Source organism: Idiotropiscis lumnitzeri, chromosome 1 (assembly GCF_059441095.1).
Source record: "Idiotropiscis lumnitzeri isolate Australia: NSW breed Sydney's pygmy pipehorse chromosome 1, RoL_Ilum_1.0, whole genome shotgun sequence".
Taxonomy (NCBI): Eukaryota; Metazoa; Chordata; class Actinopteri; order Syngnathiformes; family Syngnathidae; genus Idiotropiscis; species Idiotropiscis lumnitzeri.
Window position 1 is genome coordinate 6,212,119 of NC_142391.1, and position 22,880 is coordinate 6,234,998.

General features: G+C 37.7%; 1 protein-coding gene across 1 annotated transcript; it reads right to left on the bottom strand.

Moving 5' to 3' along the window:
• Positions 1-1,925: 1,925 nt before the first annotated feature.
• On the bottom strand, positions 1,926-21,797 carry LOC148342983 (uncharacterized). The gene is made up of 30 exons (XM_088313456.1): positions 21,746-21,797; positions 21,002-21,181; positions 20,570-20,653; positions 20,393-20,497; positions 20,103-20,258; positions 18,872-19,015; positions 18,623-18,766; positions 17,567-17,785; positions 16,765-16,806; positions 16,631-16,678; positions 16,526-16,552; positions 14,855-14,935; positions 12,527-14,179; positions 11,365-11,424; positions 11,120-11,263; positions 8,161-10,836; positions 7,908-8,003; positions 7,745-7,786; positions 7,595-7,657; positions 7,465-7,512; positions 7,095-7,142; positions 6,955-7,023; positions 6,836-6,874; positions 6,326-6,391; positions 6,150-6,200; positions 5,224-5,268; positions 5,120-5,152; positions 5,022-5,051; positions 4,925-4,951; positions 1,926-4,849 (listed from the first exon to the last, which is right to left on the bottom strand). Exons 1-30 carry the CDS (start codon positions 21,789-21,791, stop codon positions 4,764-4,766), a joined length of 6,552 nt encoding a protein of 2,183 aa, XP_088169582.1. The 5' UTR covers positions 21,792-21,797; the 3' UTR covers positions 1,926-4,763.
• Between the last annotated feature and the right edge of the window lie 1,083 nt (positions 21,798-22,880).

A 22,880-nucleotide genomic window follows, 5' to 3' on the forward strand; every position in this document is an offset into this window, starting at 1 on the left:
TCATCGTGCGTGTGTGTGTGTGTGTGTGTGCGTGTGTGTGTGTTGCCTTTTGAATGATACTGGACAGGGTAGCCCCTGTGCCGCTGCCAGGTGACAGCTGCCGGGGCCGGTGCGACCGGACAGCATGAACGACCTGCAGTGAACCCTGCAGAATCGACACACACACACACACACACACACACACACACACACACACGCAGACAGAAGCTGGAACGGGGTTAGGGTCGGTGATGTCACTAATCTGATTTAAACCGTGGTGTCATGACGTGGAGGCAACATGCGATGGTGTGGACCAACCGTGAGTGACTAGCGTGACACGCACACACACAAATGAAAAAAAAGGCGAGACAAAACGAGAGTGATGGACAAGTTGAAGCTCGATTCAATGACATAATCAATCATCGTCACCAACGGGAATCGTATTAGACCACAAGGAGTTCTTTTCTTCCCGCTGCCAACTTTGCTCGAAATGCACAAACAAAGGATGTGTGCTAACTGGAGTGGAACTCCAATTTCAATTGAAAATGCGCCTTTATTATACTCTGCCAAAAAAGTTGCCACAAAACGAGCCGAGGGAGCTAAGAAAGACACAGTCGGGCTTTTCCATAATAATGGAAAAAGTCGAGAGAAATAATCGTTTGGTGGAGCTGCTCGCCCCTGCTGGGTTGCCGGTGGGATTTTTCTCTTTGTGTGGAATGGGCGACTGAAGTGACCCCTCTTGGACTTGGTTCCAAGGTTTCTGGGTTCAAAGCTGAATGAATAATAATCACAAACTGCTTTCATATTCATAAAATTAAGTAAGTGTTTTTTAATTTTAAGAATAATTCTACTCAAGTGAGCTTGCTTCAAACTCTTTATTGTCACTCCCAGTTTTAGGTTACTGGAAAACGCAACATAAAACTAAAAACATTACATTGTCTATTTAAAGGAAATGAAAGACCAGTAGCTTAATGCTAACGCACAATGCAAAACATCATAGACTGGCTAATGAAAGTAGCATAGGTGTTGGAATAATTCTAATACTTGAAACTACTGTGATGTTTACAAAACAATCTTAAAACTGTTGGGTCAAAAATTAGACCAACCCGCAACTTGTTTCGATTTGAATCAATTTTTTGTGGTGCAAAAAAAATAAATAAATAAATAAAACAAACAACTAGTTGGGCCAATTTGACCCTAATTGTTTTTTCCTTTTTTTTAAATCTGTCAGTATTAAGTGTGATGCAGAAGCAAACCAAAATAAAACCAAAATAATAATAATAAAAAAATAAAAAATAAATTACAAAATAAATAAATAAATAAAGTGGATCTAAATAAATTATTATAATGCCTTTATTAGTCCCACAATGGGGAAATTCGAGATTCAAACCCAGGCCTCCTGGGGAGACTGGGTCCGGAACGCGGCGCCTTAGACCACTCGGCCATCCTGGCAGCCACGAGATTCGAACCCAGGCCTCCTGGGGAGACTGGGTCCGGAACGCGGCGCCTTAGACCACTCGGCCATCCTGGCAGCCAGATTCGAACCCAGGCCTCCTGGGGAGACTGGGTCCGGAATGCGGCGCCTTAGACCACTCGGCCATTCTGGCAGCCAAAATTCAAGATTCGAACCCAGGTCTCCTGGGGAGACTGGGTCCAGAACGCGGCGCCTTAGACCACTCGGCCATCCTGGCAGCCATAATAATAACAATGATAATTTGACCTTTATTAGTCCCACAACGGGGAAATTCGAGATTCGAACCCAGGCCTCCTAGGGAGATTGGGTCCTGAACGCGGCGCCTTAGACCACTCGGCCATCCAACATATAAAAAATTTTGAGATTCGAACCCAGGCCTCCTGGGGAGACTGGGTCCTGAACGCGGCGCCTTAGACCACTCGGCCATCCTGGCAGATAAGAATATTTGTTTATTTTGGGTTGTATCAGACTAATACCATTTTTTTTTTAAATTTCAGTCTGTTTGAACAATTCAAAGTGATTACCATACCAATAGGAAATGATTAAAACACACTCATTAAAAAACAAACAAACACCTAAATAGGACTTTTTTTTTAATTATTGAGTCAAATCAAGATTTTCCACATGACAAAACACTTGCGTGACTCTTTTATTGAATGTCAAATCCAAGCACAATGAGCACACACAATAGTGCTGTTGTTCTATTTTTATCCTCGGTGGGGATCAAACTTACATTTATAAAAAGTCTACACACTCTTGTGTCATGATTCTGTGATATATATATATATATAAAACTTTTCTTTCCAGTATTGTGACTTATAACCTTTACGACCCATAAATGAATAAATAAATATAATAATTTTGAGAGGGTTGTTAAAGCACACGCACCCCCTCAAAAATATTAAGTAGTACAGTTTTGTGCTCACAATAATAGTGGAATTTTTTTTTTTTTTTTATTTCTCTCTCATTTCTTTACATGACAAAAAAACTTGGCATTTGGGGTGTGTAGACTTTTTATATCCACTGTACACTGTTTCTTCCTGATACTTCTAATTTCAAGTCACTCTCACACACACACACACATGCAAATTTCAGGTCGCTTTGACCTCACATATTGCACAAGTTTAATCTAACAAATACAAAAAAAATAATTCATAAAATAGATTCTAAATATATTCATCTCTGTAGAAATACTGCTTAACATTGGCAGTCGCGTCCATTTGAAACGAAACGATACAACCCTGAGCACCACTCACGAACACGAGACGTGTCCCACTTATTGTGATTATCATTGTGATTGAAAAAAAAGAAAAAAAAATTGGATTTACATTTCGGATTATCTTCTCACGCGACAAAGCTTGATAAACAACAGCTGGTGCCGTCTGGCGGCTGACAAGCAAGGTGCCGCTCCATCAAAAAGACATTGTAGTTTTTCTTTTTTTTTTTTTTTCAATCAATGCATCTTGCAATCCCTGCATTCCGTCTGCAGGTCTGCAAAAATTCTGCGCTTTTCGTCCGTTTAGTTGTCGTTGTAATGTATAGTCAGTTGTCATCAACAGTGCGTTTTTGGTCTGTTTAGGAAAGACAGAAAAGAACCAAAAATGAGCACAAAGTTGTTCATTGTGAGCCAACGTTTACATTGCCGTATGCGTAATGCGTAATAATTGTTTTTTGTTTTTTTTCTCGGAAGCTTTTATGCATTAGGATGTTTTGGGACCTCTTTTATGAAATAAATAAAGAAAGAAAGAAATAAAATTCAACGGTCAATAAAAGTTTTCTGATTATTCCACCAAACGCTTATCAACCAGAGAAATATTTCAACCATGAAACCCGCCCCCAAAGTTTTTTTTTCTGGTTATTATTAATTTCATCCCAAAAATAAAAACACAGAAATTGTCATTTTGGGATAAAAAAAAAAAGGCAAAATTTGGTAATGCATGCAAGAACAAATGATGTCCAGTCCAGTATAGACATAAATTTCATAGATGCTATGTCTTTTCTGACTGAACCAAAAAAGTCAGCTGTACAGATGCCGTGTCGGCTGTATCGAGCAGCGTTTCTCTTTCAACATCGTAAAGGTTGTAAAGGTCACGCCTGCTCAATAAAGTTTAATTCCGGCGTATCTTTGAATGCCACCATCAATGTCAGCTTTACAGACACCATTTCTGCTTTTAGTGACGCTTCTCCTAGAACTCCAGCATAAATGTCAGCTTTACAGATGCCACTTTTGCTCTATGGAGTGTTATCTTGTAACAAAAAACATCTTCTTTACAGAGTTCACAAATGTACTGTCATTAAACTGCAGCGAAACCGACAGCTCTACAGATGTCACGTCTGCTTTGTATATTACATTTTTTCCCCTTTGAAAGTGCACTGGAAATGTCAGCTTTACAGATGCCATGTCTCCTCTGTAGTGTCGTATTTAATAAAGTCTTCCAAAAGTGGAAGATGCCACAATTGTTTGATGATTTGAAGAATTTGCATTATTTTGATTATCAGCAATAATCAATAAAAAAAAAAGATAAAAATAAACAAATAAACTCAAGTAAACTAAATTTAATTTGTTTGAAGAATTAATAATTATGATTATTTTGAAGATTTTTCATCGATAATCAATTGATGTTTCAAATAAAAATGGTGAAAAAAAGAACTGAAAAAAATGTAGTAAAGTAACTGTAAATAAAATAACCAAACAATGAAATAACTAAATAAATAAATTAACTAAAAATAAAAATGAACAAAATACCAAAAATGAGAGAAAAAAATGTCAAATTAAAATTTTTTTAAATTAAAGCAAAAATTATTAGCTACATGATGTGTTAACTAAAAAGACTAAAAATACAAAATAAAATACTCAAACTTAAGCAACTTAAAATTAAAAGGAAAAACTAAACCATACAAGCATGAATATTTAATAATTACATAAATTAACTTAAAAAACTAAATAACCCAAAATAGAATAAAACAACTAATGAAAACAAAACAAAAATGAAATAAAAAAATAAACAAAAATAGGGTAACAAGTAATTACAGAAAATAACTAAAACAGGAATATTCAATATCTACATAAATTAAAAAAAATAAATAAAAATCTTTAATAAAATAACAAAAAGAAAAAAAAGAAATAACTTCATAAATGAAATTAAAACAACCTCCCCCCCCAAAAAGAAAAAGAAAATAAAGAAAAAAGTTAAATCGTAAAGGAATGACATTTACAAATATGGCTCCGTCCATGTGGCAAGAATTACCCACAATCCCCCGCTCCAGTCAGTTGCCGGCTTCTAAGATGGCCGCCGTCAGCTGGTCTGCCTCAAACCTGCAGCGGCGAGAATGCGTAGAAGGGAAACTGGGCTTCGTCCTCGTCCACGAAGAAACACTGGAAGTAGGGCAGCTCGTCTGTGGGCGGAGTCACATGATGTCATGTCCTTCTCCTCATGTCACGTGACGTCATCTACTGTTTCTTGTACTCACCTTCCGGGACAAAGTCATCCGAGTCCGCTGAGGAAATGGCATGACGTTCAATTTTTTTAAATTTGATTTGATTTGATTTTGTAAATCAAGATTTTACCTTTTGATGTCTCCTCCTTTGACGATTTATCTACAACAAAATCAGCAAGTTAGTCAACAGTAAGAAATGATGACGTTCACGAAAGGATGTCAACATACTTTTTTCTTGAATCTCCTTAAGAACTCTGTCTTCTAGGAATACAAGCGGAGAATGAATAATAATAATAATAATGATATTATCCATAAATCTGATTGGTCGGTACCTGTCGGCAGGTCGTCTTTGGTTGCCTTCTTCTCTACGGCTTTTTCTAAACACAACAGAGAGATATTATGCGCACAATATATATACATTGTATTTATTTCAGTCACTTGAAGCAACACGAAGTGATTGTAATACGCAAATCAAATGATTACAGTGAAAAAAAAAAAGAATATTAAAGCTCTGAGAAAAAAATATTAAAAAAATATAGTGGCACAGTTGTACTTAATAAAGTGCTTCTGGTGATTATAATAAAACCATTATTCTTATTTTTTTTATTTTGAAAGTGATTTAAATGAAATAGAAGCTTATATCGACTGATGTTATCTGTTGCGGCAATATTAAGCGATTAAAATACAATATGTGAACTCAATTAAATTAGAATAAAAATAATGTGATGAAAGGAAAAATGAATGAAGACAGAAAAAAATGATGAATTAATTATTTAAAGCTTTGTTGAGAGCATTGAGTATAAGAAGCAAATGGGTGAAAAAAAAAAAACGAACGTTTGAAATAAAAATACTACTCTACTATATTACAACCACTCCTCATAAAAAAAAGTGACAAAATAAAAGAAAATCAATAAAATATTATAATATTTCAATGTAAGCTTTGTTGCAAGTAAAATTAAAGTAAAGAAAAAAACAGAAGCTAGAATGTAAATTTAAAATCATGACAAAACAATAAAGTAACAAAAAAGCTAAATAAACTGTAATTTAGTCAATGTACAAACAACCAATTCTAAATAATAAAAAGTAATTAAATTAATTAAAAGAAAAATAATAAATAATGATAATAAGATACAATAAAATGTATAACAATCATATAATGAAGTGAAGAACAAAAGTTAAATAAAATAAAATGTCATTTAAAAAAAAGGAACAATCTCGGCACTGAAAACAACAGGCGCCCTCGAACGCAGCACCATACCTTTTATCACTGCTGTGGGCTTTTGGTTTTCTTTGGCGGTCTCGTGCTCTGCTGAAAAAAAATTAAATAAATAAATAAATAATTCGATTAAAAAAAAACAAAAAAACGGCAGATTTTGATTGACATTGTCAGAAGAGTGTGAACGTTATCAATTGTTTGGAAACAAAATGAAATACCTTTTGCCTTGAGGAGCGGTGCGGGCTTTCGCTTCTTTGATTCTGTCTTGCCGTCTGTGACAGACCCTAAAAAAAAAGAAATAAAGTACATTATAGATAAAAGTTACAAACGTTGAAATGCTTTTGCATGAGTTTGCTTAGCAATGAGAAAGCGATACAAAGAGTTGCAAATTTAATTAAAAGCAAACAATAGGTGCAAATTCTACCTTCGAGGACCAATAATTGTGATTTACAATACATAAAGTTTTTTTTAAAAAAAGATGATGAAAGAAAATGATCTTGTATCAACAAAGTAAATATAGCACAAAGTTGTAACACCGATAAAAAAAAAAAACATAAATGGAAAAAAATTAAATCTGATTGTTGACATTATTTTAAAAAAGTATAAAAGAAAACGGAAGTTAAAAAAAAGTAAATGGACTATCATGTAATTAAATAATAAAAATAATAAAATCCCGACTGAATGAAAATGAAAAATGCTAAACTAACTAAAAAAAAAAAAAAAACTACCTTTGGTGGGTACTAGCTTCCTTTCTCTGGCAACAGCTTCTATGAACAGAAATAATCCAAAATAATATGATTAATAAATTCAACTGACACTATTCATATGAAAACAATTTTAAGAGCACCTTTCTTTAGTGGAACCACTTTCGCTTTCTCTCTGGCAAGAGACACGTTTTTAGGTGCAACCCCCGTTTCTGCAAACAGCAACAAAAAATGAAATCATATTTCATGACGATGAATTATTGAATTAAAAAAAAAAGATTACCTTTGACAGCTGCCCCTGGTTTAGTCTTTATTTTGACGTCTTCAGCTGCTAAAAAGATTTTTTTTTAAATTATGCCGACTTAAATGTAAAAACATTTCAAATTTCAATTTTAAATTTGATTTCCTTTTTTTGCAGAGGATAAAGAATATATGCCTGTGAGTTTTGTGGTGTACTCCTTCAGCATGTGTTGCTAGCGTTCGGGTTCCAATATAAAATGTTATAAATGAGCGCAATAGCGATGCTAGATTTGTTAGCCTCTCTATGGTGTTTTGCATTGTGTGTTAGCATTAAGCTAGGTAATTTCTTGTAAGTCAAGTTATCTCTGAATTTCCATATAAAATTCAAATTGTTTATGATTCATTATGCATACGTGTCTTTGCAGTTTTCTCCCGGACCTTCTGGACTGGCCTTGTGATAACTGAAAGAGGAGAAAAACAAACAATCATTATATTTAATTTAATTTAAAAGTAAATTAGTCAAATCAATTTCAAAGAAATGACCTTTCTTCATTGGCATGATTTTAACTCTCTCCTTCAACACAGAAGTGTTTTTTGCAGGACCTTCTGGCAACACACAAAAAAAAAATTCAAGAAGACAAAATAGATTTGCACTTTAATTTTTTTATTTTTCATGATTAAGGGAAGCCTCACCTGTTTTCATGACGGCCGCTTTCGCTTTTTCCTTTGGAACAGCTGTTAAAAAGCACATTTTTCATATTTTTCTTTTTTTTTTTTTAGAAGATAAAACGTAAGGATAGCCTGGTTAGATTGTATAAATGCAAAATATTAATAAACATACGATTTTCCGATTTACCGTCTTTTGTCACATTGAGGTGTTCTTTTTTGAGGACAGGGGCCATTTGCTTTTTGGTGACTCTCAGCAACCTTCGAGGTCTCTTGGATGCATCGGCTGAAAAGGAGACGCAGATATGGGAATGCTTTTCAAATCAATTTTCTTCGAACAGACAACGTTATGCTCATATCTAAAAAAAGGCCTGCATCGGGTTGCTCGTATCTCAAGGCATCGTCGTATTTGTCTTTTTCCCGAGGTCCAGGTGTTGTCTTACCTTTCAGTGCGAGTTCTTCTTTCCGAGTCTTCTTGACATCTTTGTCCACTTTGGAAGTATCAATCGTATCTCCAGCGGCGACTTTGACATCTTTCGAGAGCACCCTGGACAACTTCGGTGTTTCCTTTCCGGGTTGTTTCGAAAGCTTTTTTGAGGGTTCCTTCGGTTCTTGCTCGGAGGGTTTCTTGACTTCTCCGGAAATGGCGTCTTCAGGTTGCTTTGATTTTGTTTCTTGGGCCATCTTGATTTGTTTTTCTTTACTGGGCGGTTTCTTTTCTTCAAGCTCTTCTTTGGTGTGTTTCTTTGCTTCTTCTTCTTTGGGTGGAATCTCTTTGGAGGATTTGCGAGAGACCAAATGTGGGATTTCTGCGCTTTTGGTTGCTTTCTGGAGCCTGGCGTGTCTTCTGATCGAGCTTTTGTCTTCCATTTCCTCTCGTAAAGACCTCCCGATGTCGACTTTCCGCGGCACCTCAACTTTGGTTGTTTTCGTCTCTTCTCTCACCTCAGACGGTTTACTTTCAGCCAATACTCCTCGAAACGGTTTCTGGGTGTCTTTCTCGTCTTGACTCGGTTTCGGGAGCGTTCTCGCTTTTCTGACGGATATGGTGTCGTCTTTCTCTTCGCCAGCTTCTTCTTTATGTGGAATCTTCGGCTTTTCTTTGGGAGGTTTCTTCTGTTCTTTTCCTTCAGCAGGTTTGCGCTCCTCGTGGATTTCCTGAGACGGTTTGACGAGGTCTTTCTGGAGTCTGGTTGTTTTCAAGAGCGTTGTCTGTTTCCTGAGAGATCGCTTGATGTCCTTCTCCTCATGTTCTTCATGTGCTCGCTTACGCCCCTCTTTATCCTTTGTGGTGGTCTTGGAATCTTGTTCCTTCTTTTCCTGGAGTTCTTCCGTGAGATGTTTTCTGGATTCCTTTTCCTCTTTCTTTTGGACTTCTTCTGTGTCATTGCGAAGTTCTTTGTGTGCTTTTTGGAGGTCTTTGGAAGTTCCTCTGAAGAACACCATTTTCTCATGAATTTTTTTCAATTTTGTCTGATCTTTGGTAGCGTCCTTTGTTTCTGGAGTTTCTTTCTGGACTTTGAATAATCTTTTAGCAGTCTGTCTCCTGGCTTTGATTTCGGAGACATCTTCTAGTGGTTTCTTGGATTCTTTTTGTGCTACAGAAGAGACATTTGCTGCTCGGTCTGCTTTGACGGGTTTCTTGATTTCTTTCTCCTCGATGGGTGGTTTCTCAACTTTTTTGGGATGTTCCTTGACGGCGCTCTCCTTTTTGAGCACCGTGTCAACTTCTTCTAGAGGACGCCTCTCGTCTTTTTTGTTTCCTCTCAGCGGTTTTTCTTGTACTTCTTTGATGGTTCTTACTTTCCTGCGTGTTTTTTCTGTGGGTAGTTTATCGGCTTTGTCTTTGAGTGGTTCCAAAACTTTTTGTTCTTTGGAAGGTTTGCTGACCTCACTCTTGTCCGATTTTATTTTCTCTTTTATCTCATCCTTCGTCGATTCTTTGGCTGTCTTTTCAGCTTTCTTAGGTTTCCTGACTTCTTTCTCTTTGCTAGAAGGTTCTTTGAGTTCTGTTGGAGGTTTTGTGGCTTCCTTGGAAGGTTCTTTGATGTCTTTATCGTCTTTCTGAAGTTTTTTGGCTTCCTTATGAGGTTCTTTGACTTCTTTTGGAGGTTTCGTGTCCTCCTTCGAAACTTCTTTGAACTCCTTGTCTTGTTTCGGCAGCTTTCGCACTTTTTTCAAAGTTACTTTGATTTCTATATCTTCTTTCTGGTGCTTAACGTCCTTCTCTTTGTCTTCTTGGAGATGTTTCTTGACTTCTTCGGAAGGTTCTTTGACCTCTTTATCTTCTTTGAGAGGTTTCTTCATTGCCGTCTCTTTTCTCGATGGTTCTTCCACTTCTTTTGGAGGTTTCTTCATTTGTTTTGAAGGTTCAGCAACGTTTTTGGGAGGTTTCTTGGCTTCCTTCAAACTTTCTTTGACATGTTTCTCTTCTTTTTGTGGTTTCTTGACTTCCGTCTCTTTTCCGGAAAGTATTTTGACTCCCCCTTCCTCTTTTGGAGATTTCTTGGCTTCCTTAGATGTTTCTTTGACTTCTTTCTCTTCCTTCTGAGGTTTCTTGACTACTTCTACATTGACCTCTTTCCCTTCTTTTTGAGGTTTCTTGGCTTCCTTCGACATTTCGTGGACCTCTTTCACGTCTTTGTGAGGTTTCTTCATCTCCTTTTTCTTAAAAGGTTCTTTGACTTCTTTTTTCGGTTTCTTGACCTCTTTAGGAAGTTCCTTTGCTTCTTTCGGATGCTTCTTTGCTTCCATTTCTTTACTAGAAGGTTCTGAAACTTCTTTTGGAGGTGTCTTTGTTTTCTCAGAAGGTTCTTTGACCTCTTCCACTTCTGTTTGATGTTTTTTGACTTCCTTCTCTTTTCTAGAAGGGCTCGCCTTTTCGTGTAATGTCTCAGCTTTTATTTCTTCTTTTGGAAATTGCTTTGTTAACTTTTCAGTACGACGTTCCTTCTCCTTTTTCTTCTCTTTGGCAGGTTTCCTCACGTCTTTCATGTATTCCTCAGCCATTTTAACTATGGAATCCTTGACGATATCGGGCTTCTTTGCGTCTGTTATATTTTTGCTGGACTTTATTTCAACTTGCACCTCCTTCACTGGTTTCTTCCTCAGGGGTTCTTCTGAAAGTGTGGGACAAACAACGATTAAGTATGGGGATATTAATTATGTGGACCATTTTTAGGTTTCAACTACTTTCCTCAAGTTGCCATGTATCAATTTAATTGTCTGTATGTAAATATAAGGTGAGACAAGATGAACTCATTCACAAAAAGACTGCACTTTCCGACGTTTATATCCGTCAATGGCAGTGAATGAGTTAACACCTGAAATAAGATCTCGTGGCATATAAACAGTAAGTCGTTAAGTGAACTTTTCAAGGGTATTTTGATAAAATGTAAAAACCATTGGATTTCTTTGTCTTTTTCTTCAGGAGTTTCGCGATGGCTTTGAGCTTCTCTGTTGGTTTTTCCTCCCTGGTTTTGTTTGGAAGTGACTCTTCATGCTTGACGTCTGTTTTCTCTTCTTTTTTTGTTTCTTTTAAAAGGTCTGCAGATAACAATAAATATTTGAGTAGAAATCATGCTTGAAAAAAAAATCATACCTATTGGGTCAGGAAAGTTTGAGGTATTAATAGATCACAATATTACCTTTAATTGCAACTCTAACGTCTTCAGGTGCTGGCTGTTTTTTGACTGCATGTTTGATAACTGAAATTGATTTTATGTAATAAACACAGGTGCGCACACGCACACACACACACACACACACGTACACCCACAGAGGTAACATTAACACAGATTACCGTACGTAATCACCAAAAACAAAACACCCATTAATTTTCATTTTAAACCTAACAGTAAAAAAAAAAAATGGCGGTTAAAAAGTCCACAGTCACTGTTACTGTAAACCAATGAGCTGCTTTTATTTATTTGTTTTCGTAAAGATGACTTTAATTAGACCTGATTGGTCATTGATTACCACAATGTAACTCAATGACTGTTTGTGGGTTTTCCAATTCACATGGATGAAAACAAGAAGGCAGTGTCAATGCCGTGCCTGGTGTGGGAAGTTGGTGAAATACAGTTGCATCAACAAAACGGTGGGGAAGAAAATTTGAGTATTGCCTGTCTATATCAGGGGTGGGCAAACTTTTTGATTGGCGGGCCACAATGGGTTCTAAAATTCGACACAGGGGCCGGACCAAGAGCAGATGGATGGAGTGTTTTGGTGACCTCAGCTCATCGGAGAAAAAAAATATATTTAATTTTAAATGAAAGTGAACAAAAGCATTACAACAATATATGTCTTACACAGCATTTATAAAATAAAACATTAACAAGGGGTATTTATTTAATTTTTTTCAAGTTCGACGGGCCGGATTAAAACGTCTAGCGGGCCGCATTTGGCCCCCGGGCCGTAGTTTGCCCACACCTGGTCTATATCATGGTTATTATGAGGAGGGGTTACTGAATAAAACAAATCTTCCTTTTTTTGGAAAGTGCAACATCATTATATGGATTCAGATAAACAAACGTGGATTTAAAAAAATCGGGTGGGTGGCATCAGGTCAGGGAATCTGGCGTAAAACTGTGCCAAACAAATCATGCAAGTGACTCGCTGGAGCCAAACCGAGTGGGACAAATCAAAAGTCTCGATAACAAGAAAATTGTGATGATGACCATGATGATTGCCAGTCGTCATTTTGGTTGACAATCATCACTTTGACCACACTGCAACATTTTCATGACTAATCATGAAATAAAAACAAAAAACTGCAACGATGGAATGAATAATGACTTTTTTTTTTACCTGCGTAGCGTTTGATGGGATGTTTCTGAACACTCATGCGTCCAGGAGGAGGAATTTCGTCGTCATCCAAATCATCTTTCTTGTCATGATGAAGGTCTTGTTGGTCGTCATGGTAACGCTCAAAAGATTGGCTCTCAACGACCTCCTCCCCATCATCATCAGTCGTGACAAAAGACTCCAAAGTTGCTCCGTCCTCCTCCGCCTCACCATCAACAATTTTCACCTCCTCTTCTTCAACCTCCACAACAGTTGACCGCTCCTCCTCATCTAATGTCACTTCTTCCTCCTCATCTTCATCGTCCTCCTCCTCAGTCTTGTCTTTTGTCTCCTCTTCCTCCTCGTGCTCATCTAAAGTTGTTTTTTCCTCCTCCTCCTCCTCCTCCTCATCTAATGTTGTGGCTTTCTCCTCGTCACCGTCATGAAAGTCAACTGTTGCCGTGTCCACCAACTCATCATCGGTTGTTTTCTCCTCATCATCATCAACTGTTGTCTCCTCATCCTCTTCCTCAGCAAATGTTGAAGTCTTCTCCTCTTCCCCGTCGTGATCATCTACGGTTAGGGTGTCCTCCTTTTCATCTGCTAATGTTTTTTCAGCATCTTCGTCATACTCCTCCTCATCATCCATAGTTGTTTTCTCATCTTCATCAATATTATTCATTGATTTGACCTCCTCCTCAAATGTTATAGCCTCCTCTTGGGTCTCCTCCTCCTCCTCCTCAGCTAATGTTGTATTTACATCTTCTTTGTCGTCCTCCTCCTCCTCATTTTCAGTTTTTTTCTCATCTTCATCAATATCATGTATTGATTTTACCACCTCCTCAAATGCTATCTCCTCTTTGGTCTCCTCCTCTTCCTCATCGTGCTCATCTATGGGAAGGTCCTCCTCCTCTTCTTCAGTAAATGTTGTTGTTTCATCTTCTGTGTCCTCCTCCTCCTCCTCATCGTCATGTTCAGTTGTTTTCTCCTCTTCATCAACATCAAGGAGTGTTCTCTCCGCTTCCTCATCTAATATTGTTGTCTCCTTTTTTATTTCCTCGTCGCGGTCATATATGTTTGCCATCTCCTCATCTTCATCAGCTGAAGTTATTTCTTCATCTTCAATGGTTGGTGGCTCCTCCATCTCCTCCTCATCATCGTTAGTTTTTGTCTCCTCCTCGTGAGCTATTACGTCATCATCCTTTTCTTCCTCTTCATCATCGTCAACAGTTTTTGTTTCTTCCTCATCATCCTCCAGCTCGTCATCAACCGCAAAGGTCAACTCCTCATCTTCTTCATCTTGCTCCTCCTTCTCCTCTCCGATTTGAGCCTCCTCATCTTCTGCTATGGTCTCCGCCTCTGCATCATCATGAGCATCAAAGCTCGTCTCCTCCTTAACTTCTTCCTCCTCATCAAAAGGGATCTCCTCCATCGCCTCTTCCTCACGCCCAATGAACAGGAATCCTGCAGCTTTAGTCTCCTCCTCCACTTTGAACACACCTCCATCTTCATTCACCTCCTCTTTCCCTCCATCTATCTTCTCCTCTGTCGCCTCGCTTTGTTCTTCCTTTCCGTCCACTTTATTTATATGTAGCCGCCGTTCCTCTTCATCATCCGCCGCACGCTTGTCTTCATCCTCTTGAATGTCCAGTGATGCTCCGAGGTGGTCGTGTTCAACTAGTGATGCGATAGCGACACATTTAAATCTCTCCTCGTCATCTGTGTGTTCGACAATCACAAAGTATTCACAGAGATTCATTTTTTCCAATATTTTGCTATGTTTGAGCATATATATATATATATATATATATATATATTAGGGCAGTCAAAATTAAATTAAAGCGTTAACTCAGGTGATTAATCCAAATTTTTTTAACTCAGTTAACTCAGTTTGATTTACTTCAAAAATAATCTGCACACGTTGCAAATCTTTCGCACGTCTCAGAACAAAACACCATGTTCAAGCAAACCAACACTGCTGGAGTGTGGCGCTTGTGAGCAGTTTTGAGAAATGTTTAGTCGAAAAATGCCTGTAAAGAAAGCTATTAGAACAGTCTTTGAATTAAATCGACTTCATATTTGGTGATTTTGCATCAATTCCAGGATATTATTCAAGTGAATATCTGTTACAGGCTTCGCAAGAAATTGTAGTTGAAAAATGTGATTAATCGCAATTAATCATGGAATTTTTTTTGTGATCTATTAGTTAAAAAAAATGTATCACTTGACAGCACTAAAAGATATATATATATATATATATATATATATGTGTGTGTGTGTGTGTGTGTGAAAAAATTCAATCACTGTGAATACTTTCTGAATTGACTGTAAATGTGCTGAAAACGTGAATACCCTTGTCTATCTCGGATGCTTTTTTGTCTTCTTTATCTTCTTGGTCTTTAGCCGCCTGCATCATCACCATCACCTCTGCAACTGCACCACCAGCTCGTAATGTCTCGGTTCATCACGCACAATAATTTACGGGCGGGATGAGGTGGAATGAGACACACAACCACATGTTTATTACACACATATCAACGTGCTTACATTAGTGTCACATGACGTAACAATATAATGCAATCCTGTTGCAACGCACCGTGCGGCAGAGGCAAGCTGTTGTACATAAAATGCTTGGACAACGCAGTGCAACACTTCCAAAGTACACAAGATTTCATGAAAACAAGAATGATGCGGTGAGGAACATGAAGCAAATTTAACACACCCGCTCCCACAACCACACTTGGGACTTTGTAACATTAACAAGAGCAAAATGGCTTATTGGCCCCAAATCACATTTGTTGCCAGCGGTTCCGAAATTAATGGCTGTACGTTGACTTCATTTGAGGGGGCAGAAAATTGACACGACTATACAACTTGCACACTGACTACGTTACATTGTAGCAAAATGTCATATTTTTTTCCAGTGATGCCAATTTAAGAAAATATTTGCAAAAAGGTGAGCCACGTGCACATTTTTAGGAGACACTGCATAGAATATACATTTATAGTGCAGTTTTGGTCCCATGTTCATGCTTTTCTGTGTTTATCCAAGGGCAACATGCATGGTTTTTTTCAATATTTAATACGGGTCCTCGGTTTCATTCACAGTGAAGTTTATTTTATTTTTTTTTTACTCAAAAATAAATTTTTAAAATGTTAGCGAGCTCGCACATATTGAGGTGAAGAATTCGGATGTGTGTGCTTACTGCTCATATATACTCAAACACACATAATAATTCTAACAATAATCATAATCCCCAAAGAAGACGCCACATATGAAGATTTGTGATCGTAAATATTTCACAAGATCAACATTTAAAATCTTTGGCCTAGACTGTTTTCTAAGCAGATCAAAGAGGGAAAAAAAACACTCTTAACAAGCCCCACCTCACGGGATAATCTTTTAGGAAGCCCCAATTGGGCACGATTATTGGTCAGTGTGTAACACGCGTATATACAGTTAATGTTTGAATGAAAACACTTGGACGCCATTTATGAAGTAAGGCTGAAAGTGCATTTGTGTCTTCTTGTGTCAGTCGCTATCCAATTTGTTCCAAATGCGTCCTTCCCCAACACTCGCTCGGACCTTAGCTGTGAAACATTGCAAACCTGAGGACCCCCACTATATTTTAACTGTTAAATTCACTGGACACACACGACAAACACACACATGTAAGGAGACACTATATTTAAATCAGGGTTAAAAGATAATAAATCAACTCAAATATTCTTTGCATGCAGAAAATATAGCGGAACCTCCAAAGTCAAATAAGAAGCCATTTCCCATGGCGCTTATCCTCTTTAGGCTTCAAAGTGTTCAATCAACCAAACAGGCATTATTTATTTTTTTTTTTTTGGTGGAAGCGAGAATACGCGGAGAAACCGCACACAAGGATGTGCTGGCAAACATGCGCAAATGTTTTCATGGATTCAACTTTGGCAGTTTCACTGCATAAAAAAAAATAAAGAAAATAAAAATGGAAAAAAAAAGGTCTTTACACAAGCATAAAAAGATGGTCTTACCTCTTACATACGGTGGCAGGAATTCACCTGGATTTTAAACACGTGTTAGTAAACCATCATTTCAAAACACACACACACACACACACGAACAATATAGAGACTTACCTTTTCGTCTCACCATAGGTATGTCTGAGTGAGGCGCTGCACTTTCATCTAAATCAAGAGAAACTTAGTTTCATCAAAGGCAATTTCATATTTTAAATTAAGTTGGAATACAAGGATGAAAAAGAAAAAAAAACCTTTTTGGATGACATCCTCAGGCGGCGCGGCGACCGGTTTGGCTGAAAACAAGACAAATGTCAATCATTATACAGGTACTGGACACTAAATTAGGTACGGCTGTACGAAGTGATTCTCCAAATAGGGTACGTGTACCATTCGGGATACGCAGACTCTCTCATTTTTTTTCATTAAATCAACACATTCATACGTTCAATTCACTTGTATTTAACTTTTAAGTAAAAAAATAAAATAAAAATAAGACACTTTTAAAACTACTTGTTGGGTATCGGAATTTTGGGTATTCATGGGGGTTGCCGTTACCACTCACTGATATTTAAGTCAATAAAAATCTGTCAATTTAAATTCTATGATTTATTTTCCAGACTATAAAGCGCACCCGTATATAAACCGCAGCAACTATTTTTTAGGGGGAAAAACAACAACATACAAGCCACACCAGGCTATAAGCCGCAGTTTTCTATGTTAACAAAAATGTGTTGTTTAACTGCATGTACAGAACAATTTTGTACCGTCAACGCACACAAAGGATCATAAACAGATTGTTAAAACAGTGCCTTTTAACACGGCAACAACTTTGCCAATTAAAACAGAACAGACCCAAGAGAAAAAAAAAATCCAGATTTATTTAGCGTATTTTCTGAACTATAGAGCGCCCCCTACTGGTGAAAGAAAAATCCACAAAAAAAACGCACCACTGTATTAGCCGCATGGATCAAAATCTAGGAAAAAAGTAGCGACTTATAGTCTGAAAAATACGGTACTTAGTATCGGTGAGTACGCAAGAATGAAAACTCGTACCTTGTTCGCCTACAATCATGGCGGACATGTAAGCCACAAACAAATCCTTCTTGTCTGTCAGCTCTAGCATGGCGTCTTCCACCACTTTTGTGGGGTCAAAGGCAACATCGGGCAGGACCCGGGAGATGGCGCCGACGAGCAATTGATACTGCTCCACGACAATCTCTGCCGTCCTGTTCAGGGCGGCGGAGGGACTGAAGTAGACCGCTTCTTGGATGTCTGTTTCAGAGCAAGTCAAAACTCAGAATTCAAACATGACTATTGTCCAAATACATTTGGAATTGGCGCCCCCCTGTGGAGACGCATTTGTTCATCCCAGGGTTGATGAGGTGTTTTACGTAGAGATTATGTTCCGACACGGAACCTGATAATCCAGAACTGCCTCGAGTAGTGTAATTTCTATCCCCTAACCTCCAGTTTAACCAGCGGTGTCAAACTCAAATACACAGTTGGACGAAAAGTAAAACTTGAACAAAGCCGTGAGCCAGCATTTAATTTTTTAAAAACAATATAAATGCAGATTTTTTTTAATGATTTTTTTTTATTATAAGTGGTTTTATTAATGCAATACAATGTTTAGTTTTTAAAATTATTAATATAATTTTGAATGTTACTATTATCACATAGAATGTAAAATGGTATAGCAGGCCAAATATAATTACACTGCGGGCCAAATTTGGCCCGCGAGCCAGAGTTTGACACCTCTGGTGTAAACGAACTAAGTGATCAGTAATTAGAATAAAAACGTACTTACAATCCTTCGCATTATTTACAAAACGTGTGCAAAACGAGAAGTGCAGGTTTAACTTCAGATTATTTTTACATTCTTCATAATAAAAGCCAAACTTTCCATTGACACCTGGGAACTGATGTGAAAAAGAAATGCACAATGCCTCACTGAACACTCCAACTGCCGCAATGAATATTTTGACAATATTGTATATCTTATTATTATTTGGACATGCTGGATGCTTTTAAGGTTAGAGCTGATAAAACAGGTAAATGTTTCCCTGAACGAAGCGCAATTTATTAGTGGCGAGGATGAGGAGCATGTACTGTTGACTATATCGACCACGCCATCCGTGGTGACAGCAATCACTCCCTGAAGGCTGACTGTTATTTTATTGACGGTGTCGTTTGTAACACGGACGACGTTCCTGCCAAACGCCACAGGGTCCAAAAAGCTCATGTCGACGCTTCCTGAAATGGAAAAAAAAAAAAAAAAAAAAGAAGGCATCATTTCAAGGCGGAGGCAAGATTTGAAAGAAGCCTGGATTCACTAAAAGTCATGAATTACATAAACACCTTTGACTAGATCCAGAACAGAGTCCGAGATGCCACAGAAGAACTGCTGAATGGAGCCCAACAGGCCGCAAACAAAGTCATTGGTGCAGCAGAACACGCCTCGACACCACGGAACCGGATCCATGAAGCTCAGGTCGATTGTGCCTGAACACAACAACGTGGAGCCAGCCACCAGTTTAGCGGAACATCGACATCATCTCGACGTAACTCAACATCATCTCCCATACAGCACTAGTAACTCTTCACAAATCAAGAAATGAACTGCGGTAAGTTCTGCTGTTTTGGTTAGCAAGCAGAGTTCAAATGGGCTCAGAACGTGAGGTTTTTATTCAGAGAAGAAGTACTACTTTTATTTTAGGCCTGCATTTAAACCATCAGAGGCAAAAGAGAGGCATTTATTTGAGGAAAAAGTGAGGTATTTATTTGAGCAAGCTTCTTTATACAAGTGAGGCGTCTGTCAGGGAGAATGTCAAGCATGCGTTTTTCTGGAGGGAAAAGTGAGCTGCTTTTAGAAGGAGGTATTTTTTTGTCACGGTGTTAAAGTGAAGGATTTAATTGAGGAGGTGTTTAATTGGGCTGAAATTAAATGGAAGCATTTATGTGAGGGTGGTGTTTATTTGTCTAGGAGAGAAGTGAGGCATTTATTTTTCGGGGGGAGAAAAAGTGAGGTGTTTATTTGAAAGAAGTGTTTATCTGCCACAGGAGAAATGTGAGGTATTTATTTGAGGTAGGTGTTTAGTTGGCTGAAATGAAATAAGACGTAAGGTATGTGACTGAGGTGATATTACAAGGGGGAAAAGCAAAACGTTTATTTGTCAGGGGAATTTATTTTTCATTTATTTGAAAGGGGTGTTTATTTGTCTATAGGAAAAGTGAGATGCTTATCAGAGGGTGGCATTTAAAATCTCAAAGTAAAATTAGTTTATTTAGGATTTATTTGGTTGGAGACAAAAAAAAATGATGTTTATTTGAGGAAAGTGTATTTTTGTCAGAGTAAAACATGAGGCGTTTATCTGAGTGAGGTATTTACTCTCTGGGAAAGGTGAGGTCTTTATTTGAAGGGGGAATGTACTTTCAGGAAAAGTGGGCTGAGTGTTTTGTTTTGCAACAATAATTTCATGGAGATGGAGGTGTCATCTTTTTAGGTGACCAATAAAGGGTTAATACATTATTATTACACGTCATAACAATCCCGAAACGCATCTGCATTGGTTAAAAGTCGTTGACCAACCTTTACTGATTTGTGCGATAGAATCTAACACGGAGTCCGCGGCAGCACAAAACGTATCCCTGAGGGACGCCGCCACTCCACACACAAAGTCGTTGGCGGAATGGAAAAGTCCTCTGCCGATCATCACCGGATCCACGTAACTCAAGTAGAAGACGTCTGCATTCAGGAGGACAATTTATTTATATATTTATACATTTATTTGAGGAAGGCTTTTTTTTTTTTTTGTCTTCGGAAGCAGTGATGATTAATTTTCAGACTTCAATTCAGGATTAAAGTCCATGGTTTCGTACCTTCCTCGTCTGAGAAATGTTGCACCAATTTGTCTTTGGCTTGGGCTATTTCGTCCAGCGCGTACGTGGCCGCAGACACGGGGTCGCTTAAGTCGGGTGTACATTCTAGAAGGAAGCAGAAACGTCACAAGCCTGGGAGGTAACGCGGTTAATGCCACCGCTAAGCTATCAGGTCACCTTGGAACTTGCTGACGAGATGGGACACTTCCTCCGCCGCGTCATACGCCGCTTGGAGCGGGTCGGACATGATGTGCTGGATGTCTGGGACATCACAGACAAAGAAAGTTTATAAAAGCATGTGAACAAATATTTTTATTATAATTCTGCTATTTTTTTACAGTTTTGATGAGCTATAAACATGCACAAAAATGTACCACACTTTGCACACTCAACAAGGAAGGTGAACATTTTAACGTTGTCATGCACAATTACCGCAAAAAAAAAAAGAATGGCTCTGTAGTACCCACTACCGTGGAAAAACTTTTGATCGACAAAAATTGGTGGTGTACAAAATAAAACGTACATTACAGCCCTATCCTATGAAGTGAGCTGTGATTTATTATTTTTTTTTATCGCAGCTCTAGTTAAGAATCATTATTGATAACCTACCTGGTACTGCCTTGTACTCCACAAAGTCAAACATGACCACGCCCACCGTCAGCCAGCACAAGAGAGCGGCCAGAGCAATGAGCAGCTCCACAGACACTCGAAGCTTGTTCAGCACCATCACAGCTTTGGACTTGACTGGCGCACGTGCTGCTGTTCGGGACCCACCGCAGGTTATGGCCCCTTGATGAGGGGAAAAAAAGCAGTAATAGTTTCTGGTTAAGATACATTTCCACAACCATCCATCGAGACATATTTTTCTCTTTTTTTTGGAAGGATGGGATTATGCTCAAGATGAAGAGGATATTTTTATTTGACATTATTTTTACCAAAGGCTTAAACTGTCCGTATGTGGGATTATGCAAGAATGCCATACAAAAATAACATCCTGTAGCATCATAAATGATACATAAAATGAATACACTTAAAACTAATGACACAAGAATTTGATTTACTGTAAAAATGTGGGACGTATTATGTTTCCATAGTGTTTATTTTAGTTAAATTGAATGGTATATAAATACATTTAGTTTTTTTGTCATAAAAAAATATTTTTCTAAAGTGCAAAGAAGTCCATAGCCAAACATTAATAACGGTCAACTAGTATCTTATTAACAATATTTACTATTACGTATTATATGTTTTTTTATGTTTGGGGCGGGGGGCAAAAATAGCACTACTGACAACAACCACTAGAGGCCGTTGTTTGAAGCCAATGTGGCATACTGCATTTAGAGCTCAACTCACTCAGTTCCCTGAGGCTTGAAACTTCATTATCCACTGATTTAGTCATCACTTTCTTCCCTATATTAAAAAATGATTTAAACAGTTATGAATAATACAGGGTTGAGCGCATCATGCTCCATGCGGCTGATTAGCCTTTCGCTAATGCTCACGATACATGATAGCTTGTATTTATAGCAACAGCGCTTTCAACACACTTGCCAGGGAGGGGTGACATTTTTCTGTCACGTCCATGAATATCTATTAAACATTTAGATAAGACACTTTTCAATAACCTTTAATAATAATAAGAAGAATAACCCTCCGCATTTTGTGATTTTACAATCCTTTCAGCTTGTAATTCAGTCTGAAAATTTAAGTTTTTTTTTTTTTACAAACACCAGATCGGGGAATTAGTACATTATTATTATTATTATTGTTATTATTATGATTATCTATTTTAACTCAGTTCCCCCTTTTTCATTTTTTGCATAATGCTAATAGTGCAGTCTTTCCACAACCAGCAGAGGGCGCTTACCCTGCTTACATTTAACATTAAAATGTAATTCTTCCCACTTCTTAAAATAAAAATTGCGTCATTCTCTTTTGGAAACTAGGGCTACTCAATGACATTAGCGTGTTGTATAAAAATGCAAAAATGATGCAATCAGGAAGACAACATAAAACCAAACATTTTCAAATGTTGAATTTTGATTAGCACAATTAGCCAAATAGCATAGTTGCCCAAGTTATTTTTGTACGTTTTTTTGGGAAAAAGAAAAAAAACGTTCAGCAATTACGTTGGTAATTTGAATTGATTTGGAAACAAATTTGGCAATTGTGTTATTAAGCTTACGACAAGCCAAATAGCTTGATCGCCTGTCAGATTCGAATACTTTGTGAAAACGAGAAAAAACAACAACACAATTCTCATTAAGTGCACTGATATTTTTTAAATTCATTATCACATTTTATCGTTTTCAGAGAAGAAAAAAACATTCTATTGGTATTTTGAGTTGATTTGGAAATTTGATGTAAATACTATGTGACTAATATACTTAAAGAGCTGAATGTGTAAATGACAAAATGAGGGGAAAAAAGCCCAAAACAATAGCCAGCTCACAGCCCGGAAAGTTAATGTCATTTAGCTTCGTACAAA

Excerpts from the sequence above, each read along its gene's own strand:
- LOC148342983 (XM_088313456.1), bottom strand. The coding sequence starts at position 21,791 with ATGACTAAATCAGTGGATAATGAAGTTTCAAGCCTCAGGGAACTGA. Across the intron at positions 6,201-6,325 it reads ACCGCTCCTCAAGGCAAAAG|CAGAGCACGAGACCGCCAAA; the intron begins GTATTTCATTTT and ends ATTTTTTTTCAG. Across the intron at positions 5,052-5,119 it reads TAAGGAGATTCAAGAAAAAA|ATAAATCGTCAAAGGAGGAG; the intron begins GTATGTTGACAT and ends ATTTTGTTGTAG.